Source organism: Macadamia integrifolia, unplaced genomic scaffold, assembly GCF_013358625.1.
Source record: "Macadamia integrifolia cultivar HAES 741 unplaced genomic scaffold, SCU_Mint_v3 scaffold_15A, whole genome shotgun sequence".
Classification (NCBI taxonomy): Eukaryota; Viridiplantae; Streptophyta; class Magnoliopsida; order Proteales; family Proteaceae; genus Macadamia; species Macadamia integrifolia.
The window spans coordinates 1-13,339 of record NW_024870627.1 but is presented as its reverse complement, the minus strand read 5'-3'; the positions used below and the strand labels follow the sequence as shown (position 1 = coordinate 13,339).

The following is a 13,339-nucleotide window of genomic DNA, read 5'->3' as shown; positions in this document are numbered from 1 at the left end:
CCCTTCTTTGTCATTAAGCAAATTATGTATTGGATTAATATGAAAAATTAGACCAAACCCTTGAGTGACCACGCTCAAGATACCGTTTTATCCCAGAATCTCCCCATTTTGTGCTTACCCCCAACCTCCCAATAGACAAAAATATCCTCATTTGTTCTGCTGTTTCATCAAAAAATAGCAATATTTCTGGATGGGCAGCAACAGTTTTCTCACATAACAAATATTTATTTTGCTTTGCCAATTATGCTATGACAAGAATAGATTCTGAAGCATGCCAATTATGCGATGACAAGAATAGACTCTGAAGCAGCGGCACAGTGAATTCTCTATGGGATAGAAGTAACTTCCAAAAATGGATGCGACGAACAAGAAATTTGGACTGACGTGCAAGCTATGGTTAAATTTATGGACTCGTTGCTCTCCGTATGGAGTTACATGATCTTTTGTTTAAACCAATTTTTTTTTTTTTTTGTGAAGGATGTAAATTACCACCTCGTTAGTACAGTAAGAGAGGTGGCTATCACTGCTTTAGTTCATAGATCTAATATTACTAATAGTTCCATCCAGTAGCAGGTTGTATTTCTTGTTTTTTTGAATCAAAAAAATAATATACACAACCAGATTCACCTGGTGAATATGTAACACCATTGAGTTTTCCTTCCACCTACATGCCTTCCGTATCTCCACCACCCAAACAACAACTTGGTGTTACATGAATTATCAACCAACGAATAACAAACAGCAGCAGTCAAAACAACTACTACCACTACTCATCAGTGATTACTTTGAATTTTTAGCCTTCACCTCAGCAGCTTTAGCTTTAACAGCAGATTTCGCCAGGGATGAGGCCTTCAAGGAGCTCTTTGGATTGAGAGCCTTGCGTATCTTAAAGACGGCCCAAGCAGTACCTATAGCATGCCCAGCAGCATCAAGCCCTTCATTGGTTGCCTCACCGGCTTTCTCCCCATACCTGCCACACCGACATGAATCAGTGATGCACAATACTACCTTGCAGTAATGTAACAATTCACGGACATGAAATTGCTGAAACCAAGCAATTACAGTTGGGGTCACTTTCTATCAGAACTTGAACGACAGAGTGCAATACTGGGTATAGTTTCATCTATTTCAACCAAGCCATATAAAGATATAATAAATAAATTCAGGAATTTTCAGCTTTTAAGGTTAAGGAATTGCTAAAATTTCTTGTCAATATGAAATTTTCAAGCAAGAGTGGAATTACACAAAAGCATAATTTCTGATATACCTCTGCGAAACAAGCCCAGTTGTCACAACCGAGGACGTAGACATCACATTCTTTCCAGCTACTTCAACAGCATCACATACCTTGTCTGCAAGGACACACATGAGCAGTTAATAACCTTCTGATGCATGCAGCAATTAAATATCTGCAACTAAAGAACACCCCAAGAGTTTAGTTTAGAATGGGGAGGTGGGATGAGGGTCAAGTGGATGTTCTTTGCAAGCAAAAACAGGGTGCAATGTCCGCATGCAAGTCTTTCGTCACAAAAACATTAATTATTCACAAAGTTCACGTGAAACTAGTAACGATGTTCCAACTACTGCTGCCATGAATGCTATGTATTGACGACAACCAATGTCATTCATGGCTCTTCTTGGCTGTCACGAACACTAACATAAGCCTAGAAGTAACAACTTGGAACCATTAGTAATCACATCAAAGTTCACAAATGATTAAGCAGGGGAGAAATTAAGGATCCCAGGAGGGTCTCCAAACCCTTTGGCCCAATTCTGAGAGAAAAGGTATAGCTCAATCACAAAACCCAAGAAATGAGAGATTATCCGGCAAGGCCACCCATAAGATAGGGACAGTCAAAGTTGCAGAAGCTTGTAGAATAGGGAAAGGGAAGGATACAGGTAAAGCCCCAGAACCCAAAACCTGTATATGCATGACGTTTACCAAGAACATCTGTCTAATACAATTGCTACTTAAAAATAAAAGAAAGACCTGTTCCAAGGATCCAACTGAAAGTACTGAGTTCCGATATGCACCAAAGCCTTTACTGCCACCTCTAACTTTGCCATTTAAACATTAGAAAGGCCCCATTTGCATCAAATGATTTTTGCAAGTAATTTTTATCAAAAAAAGGAAAGGGTTTTGCAAGTTCAAAACTGGGAAATTCCTTATTCCAATAGTTCTAAGACGGGTAAAATTGGAAATAAAAATAAAGGGTCTTTAATACACCACCAAAGGTTGCCTTCAACCTTCACCCATGAGTGTTATGGCAGGACCAGCATAGGAAAATTGATTACAATCTTTAAAATCTGATTTAAGAAACTCTGAAATACCAGAGTTAGAATTGCCTGGCTTAATGGACTCAACCAGAATCTGGAGATACCATTTAGGTGGGAATGGAAGGATTCGAATGGGACTAGTTCAATACAGTTGCAAAGCAAGGCAGAGTCGGTGGATGCAACAATAGGGTGGGCTGTATTGACTAGAATCTAAGGATTCAGGTCACTTGGGGAAAGAATCGATCCCCAAAGTGTGAGGTCTATTCTATTGAACTATACCCAACCAACTGCACCACAGATAATTGAGAGAGGGACGGTCGAATAAATTTTCACCTTGCTGGCTCTTCAGTCCAGTGCATGCCTACAGTAGTTAATGATAAGAGAGAATATGGAAGGTAGAAGAGAAACAAGAGAAGAAGAGGACAGGAACCAGATCGCAGGGAAGGAGAGAGAGTGAAAAGAACGACAGCCAAGCTGCCCTAAGCCACGCAGGCTACTACCAAACAAATAAATATTTCATTCTTCAATCTGTCCAATGAATTGGGTTACAAGCATTTTTTTTTTTCGGTGAAAGGTTACAAGCATATTTATAAAAACGAAATTGAAAGTTTCCAAATTGTAGTCTAATGCTGAAATATATTAAAATCTAACTCCATCTCCTAATTATCTAACTCAATCTAAATCTATAATGGACTCAAAACTCTATAACTAAAATCGAGTGGAACTTTAGCGTAAGTAAAAGATTACAAGATAAATCCAAATAAGTAAATAAATAAACTACTAATATCATGTTAGACCCAAATCCCAATTCAGGCCCCGTTCTCGGTCGAAACTCTAACAGGTTTGGTCTGGTCCAAAGAACTGCTCCTGCATCAGTATCACCTTGGCAGCAATGAAATTGAAGCTGCTAACATAGGGCTTGTCTTATCGGGCTGCAGCCAACACAAGGGAACAAACCCTGAATTGTAACCTGCCTAACCTGAACGTCAATCTGCTATTTAAAGAAATCTACCCTAACCCAACCAAAGTTTATCAGGCTAGCCCTAGCCAATTATAATCCAAGATGGTTTGAATTAGCCCACACACATGCCTGATTGTCTTACCCACAACTACACCTTTCCATCACATGTAAATTAATGTACGGTAGGAATTTTTTATAACCCCAGATTTCATCCCTAAAACCTGCAAACAAACCCTAAATTTCACGACTCTAACCATTAGTGTGCCATACACGTAAGACACCATAAACTATTCTGCATCTAATAGTTTCTGTGACTAAGCATAAAAAAACCCTGAAACTAACATGATCATCCAAAGGTTACCCATGCAAAACAATCAGGCTCACAGAATAGGGCATCACATTGGTATCTTATTGTACAAATTCTCACTTCCCTTGATTCATACGGGCATGGAAATAAACAAAATCTTAATTATGGTCAAAGTGGCCATAATAGTGATTCCAGATACATTCATCCGCACATAAATGATTATCTACTTGGGAAAACCATTTCCAGGTATTCTTTTGTCACAAGTGCCACATCGATTGCCAAGTCTTGAAACGCATACTTAAAAAAATTACAACTTCTAAATGATAGCATTTTTAAATTCCCTTAGGTAAGAGAGGTAAAACCCAGCAAAATAATAAGAATGCGGTAATCATGCATCGCCATCAAATAAAGGAAGAATTATGTGATACAAAAATCAGCATGGAGTGAATTAACATACAACCCCCATTCTCATTATTAGTATTATAAAGAAAGGTATAGGACTTAATGTGAAGTACATTCTTGCAATGGACATGAGCACAGACGATATATATATATATATATATATAAACAAGAAGAGAACAGTAGAATTAATAGACCAACAGAAAATAAAAAGGCAAGGCATACACAAAAATGTGGGCATAAATAAGACCTTGCCATAGACATAAGCACAGAAGACAATACACAAAGAGAGTCCATGAAAAGAAGGATTAATAGATCAACAGAAAACAAAATGGCAAGGCATATGCAAAAAATGTGGGCATAAATGAAAATAGGAGTTACCACAAGCCAGAGGTATGAGCAATGAAATTAATTGAGCCTCAAACATTCCACCATTAGTTAATTAATATAAGTAGAGGTCAATGATGGGAAGAATGACATACTAAATCCATCAAGAGAAGCGAGGACGATTTCACCCGGCAAGAGACTGAAAAATTTCTTGCCCGCCTTTGAATTTACGATAGTGCTAGTAAAGAAACCAGAAACCTTCACCACCCCAGAAAGAACTCCAGTTGCCACTTTCTCAGACATCTTGGTCATCTTCTTAACCCTGCAGTGATCAACATTCCAGAAATATTCTTAATTCATAAAACAAAAGGGAGGGAAAAACTAAAAAGAGCATACTGGAATTGGAAACCCATTGAAAGTCTCAAACTGAGAAACATGACGTGTAAGGTAAACCCATAAAAATTCAAACCTCTTGATCCTCTTCAGAGTTTGAGGGCTGATCTCCTTGTCCGTAGCGGGTCCCATCCTTTTCTGTAGAATTTCGTTCCCCCACTTCAATCTATCGACCGTAACATCACCGCACCAGAGAATCCCCCTGATTACCTGCCCAGAACCAGCAGCAATCCCCTTGGAAATAGTCCCACTGTAATCCTCGACATTGGGAGCCAACGTCGTCCAGTAAGCCGCAGATCTCTCCTTCATCTCCTCCTTTTTCTTCTCTGATTTCAACTCGGACGGAGCGATCGCCTTCGCCACTGATCCATCCAATACCTCCGACTGTGCTTCTTTACCCGACACCTTCTGCACGGAGAAGGCACTATAATGTTCCAAAATACCATCCAGCTCCTTAAGCAAGCTCTCCTGTCCCTTGGACGCGATTGTCAGACCATAATTCAACAGATTCTCCGACTCATCATTCCCATGCTTTTCATCCTCTCCTGAATCTGATCCATCTCCCGTCGGGAAGCGAAGGGAGAAGAAATAGTGGGAGTCGTCAAGCTTGACGGCAGGCTCGTCCTTGGCCAGAGGCCACTGGATCTCATCACCAATACGGACAAGAATAGCCACAACGTTCTCGCCCTGCCGAAGGCGAACGATTGTCAGCTCACCGTTAGCGAGTTCGACGCTGTATTGCTTGTCGATGAGATGGACAATGGCTCCTTGAACCTTGATGAGAACCTCTTCCACCGATTCGACTGGGGCTGAAGCGGAGGAAGGGGATTGAGAATTAGGGTTCTTAACAGATTCATCATTGTCTGGGAAAAGATTTTCGACGAGGTCTCTCATGTCCAGAGAGGGATAGAGAGAGGAAGAAGAGGAGGAAGAGGGTTTCAGATCCTTCGACGGGTCCAACGAACCCACCTCCGGATACATAGACGAAGATTTGGTGTTAGATGATAAGAAGGGAGAAGTAGCTTCTGGATTAGATTCGATGATTTGGGGATAGAGAGAACTATGGTTTTGGGGATTCTTCGAAGCCATTGTTCTGATTTACAGAAGCGAGAGGTAAAGAGCTCCACCTGGGGTTCATAAGAAAGGAAGAAACTTGAGATCGAAGGAAGACGAAGAGCTTATCGATTTGGGATTCAGTGGCGGTTAGCTGTTACGTGGCTGGCGACATCAGATGCCGCGTATGGATCGGGGCCGCCGTGGACGGTGAGTTTTTCAATTACTGTCAGACACCTCCCGCGGATTTATCAGAATCTTTCTTTTTATTTTTATTTTTTGGGGAAACCACACCAATGAGGTAGAACGGGGCTCAGATAAGACCCGTCCACGTGGATTGAGAAGACCGAAGCCTTAGAGAATCATGGGTTTCTTTGTACGGACCCGGACAACGGACACGGGCCGGGCCCATTAATTTAAAAATATCGAGAACAGTAAAGGATTAGTGGTTGAATCATATGATAGGTAAAAGCATCTCTCTAATGAATGGATATACTAATAACTCGCTAGCTTTACTAATAAAAGGAAGGGATCAGTTCTTGTCGACTCCCTTGGATTGGAATCCACTTGACACTTGTCCTTTTTTTTATGATATGATCCACTTGACTTTTTTCCTTGATAATATATTATCCACTTGACAACCCATAATCACCTTTGTACCGACGTTAATTAATGTAGTTCACTTGCATAAAACAAAAAAATATCAACAAAATGATGTCGATCACGGCCATGCCCACCGTTTTTTTGGAAAATTTCTTGGACATACTTATGCCATTGTTTAGACACCAAATATTTTTTTTTTCGTATGAGACACCACAACTTTTTTTTTTTTTACTAGAAGAAAACAAGAGTGGATTAATTTAAATAAAGTTAATAATCCGACTTTTATTTTGTACGGCCTAGAAAGCCCAATACTTTTGAAATTTACGTGGTTCAAATGATCAACTTTTCATTTAAAGGTATGAAAAAAGGTTGGTATGTCGTCATTATATCGTAAGCTAGCATCCATTTTGAAATGACCCTCATATCTTTCTTGTATGATGATGCCTCATCATGTGATCCCATTAGTGCTATCCACTAACATACATAAAATTGGCAACATACCTATCCCTCTTCCTAAAAGTTTGGACCAAATCTATCATCAAATTTTTTGTTGGCAAAAGTGAAGGTGAAGGTGAAGATGAAGGTGAAGGACGAAACTGAAATTCTGGCAAGGCTCACCGCTATAAGTCCACAGCAAAGTGTGAACTTAAGCTTCGTTGCAAGAAACATCAACTTGCGATTTGCGACTACAACGAACAACAAAACCACTCTTTCTTTGTCATTTTCAAAAATTTCCGATGAGATTCTAAAATTAGGGAAAAATCCCCAAGAATGACCAGCTAACTCTCTCTCTCTCTCTCTCTCTCTCTCTCTCTCTCATCGACTTATGCATCTCCATTCTCCTGTGAGCAAGTGGAGATGAATGCCGTTATTGCTGATGTTCTTTTGAGATCTGAAGACATCTGAGAGAGAATAAATGTTCAAGTTGCTTAGGCACTATTTTGAGAAATCAGGGGAGAGTATCGACTTCAAGTTCTCTAATTTCCAGGCCATTCAAGTACTATACCTCATTCTTGTCTCCAGTTCTTCCATTTTAGTCCAATTGGATTTATTGTATCTTTGTTCCATTACCAGCCAATCAAATTCTTCCTTCTTCTTTAAAAAGAACGAAGATACTCTGAACTCTGATGTACTGTGTGATACCCTACTTTTTAAACCAGGTCTAATTACACTGTTGACAAGGTTTAACCATGCAGGACTCGAACCGAAGAGGGTTAAGGCGGTTTCCTTATGGACCATGATGGCAAGGGTGACTTTGAACACCGGTTAGCCAGACAAGTCCGAGTCAGTGCCAGAGGAGATGGGTGTACCCAAGCCGTGTACATGCACATATCATAAGGTCATGTACGGATAAAGCTAGTATGTAGCCGTATCCTAAAGCGCATACATATAATATATCTTGTGCCGAGAGTGAGATTCATGCCGAGAGTCGAATTCCACCAAAATCCCACTTGTTGGCCAATTTTTGGCCCTCAGGTGGGCGGTCACAGGTGGGCGCATCCGCCCACCTGAGTGACCCACCCATGTGCTACTAATGATTTTAAGAAAGTATAAATAACATTAATTGTGTTTTTTCATATCTCATTTATTACACGGAAAGTTGGTGGGAAGATTTAAGAAGAGAGAGAAGAGAAGGGAGAAAAGAGAACAAAGAAGAAGAAAGGGGAAAGAAGAGGAAGAAGAAATGGATTTAAGCGGCACCAAGGTTTGATCTTCCCATTCCGACGCCGGAAGAGTGGTCTCCAACACGAGATCTACGTTTAGAGGTGAGCGAAGGCTATATTCCTTAAACTTTCACCCTACCCAAGTAAAACCCTTGATTTGGGTAGAGTTTCTTGAGGTCTTGTAAATCCCCCTTGATATGATGAATCTAAGGTTTAATAGATGGTTTATGTGTTGATTTTGAAGGATTTGAGGAAGTGTTTACGAGATTTTGAAGCATTGGTGATTTCTTGAGCCAAGACATGATTTTGGGGTTTTTGAAAGAATTCTTGAGCAAAGAAGGTAAGATGGCTTCCATTCCTTAAATCTAACCTAGATCTAGGTTAAAATCATCTTATGAAACCTTGAATGTGTGGAAAATGGGTTTGTAAAATCCCCATTTAATTCTCCAAAGATTGGGAAAGGTTTCGGGAAGAATGACATTTTTTCGCTAAGACCGGGTGGGCCAAATAGCCTGCCTGAGGGCACCCACCTGAGAGGACAGGCCCTCGGGGCCAATCGATGGGCCCCTACCGACGGGTCGATCGACGGGCCAACCTGCCCGTCGGTCCTAGCAGGCCCTCGGCCTCCATCGGTGGGACCCTACCAACAGGCTGACCTGCCCGTCGGTCATGATCGGTGGGTCGACCCGCCCACCTGTGAAGACCGGTGGGCTGTGATAGGTGGGCTGTCCGACCCACCCGAGAGGCTCCCAACGTGATTTTTACATTCGAATGGACCCAAAATGGAAGTGTGACCTTCTTTTAGGATTCTAAACGTGATTTTGTTATCAAATCTTGTTAGTATTGACCCCAAAGTGGTGAAATGCTAACCCCATTCACTTGTGATAGGTTCACCAAAATTTACGCTTCTCGCACCGGATCTCACCCGTACTGGGCATGAATCTTTGTACACAACAGGTAAGTAGGGAGAGGACGTTTGGCCTTATTTTAAGGCTTGTTTGACATTCATTAAATTGTATCTAGACTAGTCATGTCATCATGCAAATTATATGTAGCTTAGCCATCCTTATATTATTATGACATGTGTGTTGTGTTTATTTTCTCAATGTCAAATGATGATGTGATTATGTGTTGAACGATGACATCATTGTGCATAATGCATTAATAGAATAGATGCCGTAGTCGGCTTGGAAACGAGTGCATTGGTGGCCCGTGGAATGGGACGCGGTGGCACTATACAATCGTACTATGTCATGTAGGAGCATGCGGTTAGGATTATCATCTTCCCGTGCTATGACCCTTCCCAACAGGGGTTGAGGTGTTGGGTTACCATTTGGGGGGAAGCAGTGGTCGCGGTTGTCGGGTCACTATGGCTGTTAGACATATGCCTGGCTGGTCATTAGGATAGTCGACAACCTCGGTGGTATATTCAAGAGGGCCAATCGTACTGCTTTTAAATTATTGGAGTCAGCACCTTTATTTTCTGTCATTTAATTTTATGTTGAGAGTCGGTGGTCAGCATGTTTTACTTTTTCGAGTACTCACGGTGGACCTTCTCTAATAGCCCTATGGGCATATCGTGGGATGGAGTTCGCAGCTCGTACCCGGAGTATATGTGCACTGTGGTTGTAGTAGCACTAAACTCAAGACTTAGTAATGTTGTTTAGGTGGATGTGATTTAAAATGAATTGCATAGCATATGGTGCATATGGTTGTGATTGTTGTGTGGACTGTTGTGTAGTCCTTCTTTTCACTTACTGAGCTAGTGAGCTCATCCCACGTGTGCACCTCTTTTAGTTGATTTTATAGGTCACCAGCCTGAAGATCAAGGGTCGGGCCCCACAGTTGAATTCTCCGAAGAGGATTGGTGGGTCCCCGAGGAATATGAGCACGACACGGATTGCTCGTGCGAGGGCTGTGCTGTGGGACCACAGCAGTGACTCCATGCAGGGTTACTTTTTGAATCTTTGACGATCCCTTTTGTGTACTTGATACGTGAATTGTTATTCTTTTATGTAAATATCATGCCTGCGGGCCCACATGTATTTATTTATGTACTACAATTTAGGTATCAAGTATATTGGGGATATTTACAGGTAAATTAAGTCTTCCACTGAACTGTTGAACATTATCTTAGTTGTGTGTATGCTGTAGTTGGATACTGTATCTGATGATCCTGGCAGGTTTGGGTTAACCAGAGTTAACCCGGTCACTGGTCCGGTTCTGTGTGAACGGGGTGTGACAACGGTGGTATCAGAGCATGATGCTCTATTCACTCACAACATACCATATAGACCCCATAGAATCTATAATAGGAAATGGGACTGGGTAAATGTAAAAACTTTAAGGAGTTAAAAGCCAAAGGAAGGAAGTAATAATAATGGTTGCATTTAGTCAATGCATTTCATGGCATGCATGGGAGAAAGTTACTTAGAAACAATAAAAGATTAGTTAATTGAGGTTATAACCCATCGAGTATGAATTTAACGAAATTTTGGCAGCATAACGACGCAAAACAAGATTTCTAAAAAATTTTCACACACAAACACTTGATAGACAACATATACATATATCACTGAGCATAGATAACCAATGACACCACAACTAAACTACGATAAGTTATCAAACATACAAAAACTCACACAAGCCACCATCAAAACATATTACCCCACAAATAAGTCCAATTACAGATAAAGTACAAAGAATGAGAAAAGAAAGAAATATATAGTAAGATCAACAACATGGAAATAAGTGAGAAGCTGGTGTAGACGGACGAGCTAAGTCCTCAAAGATCATCATCATCGTCCAATACTATTACTCCGTCCCTCCGAGGTCTCGAGCTAACGTTGAGTCGACGGTCGTAGTAGTCAAACCTCGAGTTCACCAGTTGTACATCCCTCTGAAGTCGGGAAAAATCCATCGAAATGGCATTGGCCGTTGTATCCAAGTCCTTGCCCAATCTGAGGAAGGAACTCTCTAGGGTAGCCTGCCTCTCTAGGATGTTTTCCTCCCTAGAAGCACTATCATCCAGTCTTCTTAACAGCTGATCTTGCCCATCTTTCAAGGCCCTCATAGCAGACATCATGCCCTCAAAATCATATGCACCACTCTCAGGTGGTGGGGCTCTATGTTGTGGGCTTGCAGCTCTCGTGAAGCCAGGATCAGCACCACCTCTCGAGTCAAGAGGCTCCTTCTCGAGGATATCCTCATCCATAAATTCCTCCTCCTCGCACTGAAGAACATAATCCTCATCCTCCTCACTGGTCTCCTCCTCCATGGGAACATCCTCCCTATGGGCATTCCTCCTGTCCCTGCCCCTCTGAGCCTCTGCTCTTTGAGGTACATCCATGAGTGTGTGGAGACCCATCCTCAATAGATTTCCCTTGTCAAACTTATCCGCTGGAGTCTTCCCCTCCTCACCACTCAGATCCACCCCAAAGAACTCAAAGATCCTGGTGAAGATCCTACCATAGGGAAACCCTTCGTCCTCGGGGTGTGAGGTATGGTGCTCCATAGTCTTGAGGATGATGTACGGCAAGCACAAGTGCTCGGTACCTCCCTCTAAGGCCTTATAAATGCAGAAGGCTAAGTAGGCTGCCATGAAGCCTATCTGGTTCCGGTGACCTCCTCTGGGGAGCAAATTGAACTTGACTAAACGGGTAAACACACGAACCTCTGGGTAAAATGACATCTCGGAATCCGAACGTTCCCTGCTGCCACAGATGGTCCCATAAATAAGGTCCTGTGTCTCCAAACTTAAGGATGGGCCCACGGGCTTACTCCTTGGAGGACTGTAGAAATGCTGCCCAACTGAAGAAATACCCAAAATGCTAGTCAGGGTGCCCACAATCAACTGAATGTCCACCCCCTTCACCATGCTGGTTATTGCATACTCTCCATACTAGTAAGAGACCTCCAAGTTGCAGTAGAATCTGCGAACCAGTTGCTTATAGCACGGACGGTCTATGTGAAGGATAGACTGCCAACCCAGTGCGGTGAACCTCTCCTGAAGCTGAACCTTGTGGAAGTTGCCAACTACCATAGTCTTCTCCATCATCACAGACCTCTTCAGGAAGGCCTGCCAGTTGGTTGCTGCCTCTGAACAGTGGAAGAGTCCCTCATCGTAGTCGGAAGGGTCAATAGGGGCAGGTCCGGGTCGCCTTGTGCGAGGGGCTGGGGAACTAGTCCCTGCACTTTTCCTTTTGGAAGCGGTAGTCTTACGCTGAGCGGAAGAGGATGCGGGTTCCTTGCCTTTGCGAAAAGACATCCTAGCAAGAAAAGAGGAGAAAGATTGATAAGTAAGGAAGAGGAATAATAAAGGAAATAATAGATGGGTGAGCAATAGGAGGAAGCCCCAAAACCCAATTCTCACAAAAAAAATAGAAATGTGACAAAATGTGACAAGCGAGGAATGATAGAAAGTTTATGGATGAAATGCATGGTAAGTGACAAAACAGAAATCATGGCAAAATAGAAATGTGACAAAAGGCATATAAAGCATGGCAAGTGAGGAATGACAGAAAAACCCGAATTCTCAATGTGCAAGTTCAATCTAAGAAAAATGAAAAGTCTCAAAATAGAGTAAAGCTTGAAGCTTACATGTCTATGAATGAAATGCCATCGTTGTACAATCTAGAATATGCAAAAACAGCTTCTATTATGACATTGAGGTGCAAGGAATCCACAAGTATGAAGTGGTGAAAAGAGAATCGAAGAAACCCAACACAAAAGAGATGGGTTTTTATGCAAAAGCGATAGATTTTCATGGAAAGAGGTGGGATTTCAAGCATACATGAATTTCCATGAACTCTCCAACATTTTAAGTGCAAACCAAGCATAAGGAAACTTATTTGAGTCATTAGTTGGGGAGAAAAGGGTAGATATAGAAGAAAGCCCCAAATTAGAGAAAATTAGGGCACGGTTGGGTTTTCTCTCATAAATTGAGAAGTAAAGCCTAAAACTAGAGATAAATCACAAAGGAAACATCACATTTTCATGGAATCATTGTTCTATGGAAAGAAACACAGAAAAAATTCAAGATTTGGGGACTACACATGGATTCTACCTCCAAAGTACACATTCCAAGAGGAAAAATGGAGAAGAGACTTACTTGAGAGTGGAGGAGTTGGATCTTCCCAAAATCCGCGGAATCGTTGAGCGAGATCGCGAGTGGAAGCGTCAAGGGACCCTCAAAAATCGTCTGAGTGAGAGAAGGGGGAAGGAATGAGAGAAAAAGAGGAACAGGGGCTTAAAGCCCTGTTCGTATTTCCGCCTCGGGTTGGACTGACGGGCCAACTTGCCCGCCGGTGGCAGCCCACCGGTTGGGAGAAAACTTAAAAAAAAAAAAAGGGGGAA

General features: G+C 41.9%; 1 protein-coding gene across 1 annotated transcript; it reads right to left on the bottom strand.

The window, feature by feature from the left end:
- Positions 1-542: 542 nt before the first annotated feature.
- Positions 543-5,986, bottom strand: LOC122070962 (protein EARLY-RESPONSIVE TO DEHYDRATION 7, chloroplastic-like). Its single transcript, XM_042635215.1, has 4 exons — positions 4,741-5,986; positions 4,427-4,593; positions 1,268-1,352; positions 543-970 (listed from the first exon to the last, which is right to left on the bottom strand). Exons 1-4 carry the CDS (start codon positions 5,751-5,753, stop codon positions 781-783), a joined length of 1,455 nt encoding a protein of 484 aa, XP_042491149.1. The 5' UTR covers positions 5,754-5,986; the 3' UTR covers positions 543-780.
- Positions 5,987-13,339: the final 7,353 nt, after the last annotated feature.

Excerpts from the sequence above, each read along its gene's own strand:
- LOC122070962 (XM_042635215.1), bottom strand. The coding sequence starts at position 5,753 with ATGGCTTCGAAGAATCCCCAAAACCATAGTTCTCTCTATCCCCAAATC. Across the intron at positions 4,594-4,740 it reads ACTCTGAAGAGGATCAAGAG|GGTTAAGAAGATGACCAAGA; the intron begins GTTTGAATTTTT and ends TGATCACTGCAG. Across the intron at positions 1,353-4,426 it reads CGCTTCTCTTGATGGATTTA|ACAAGGTATGTGATGCTGTT; the intron begins GTATGTCATTCT and ends GTGTCCTTGCAG.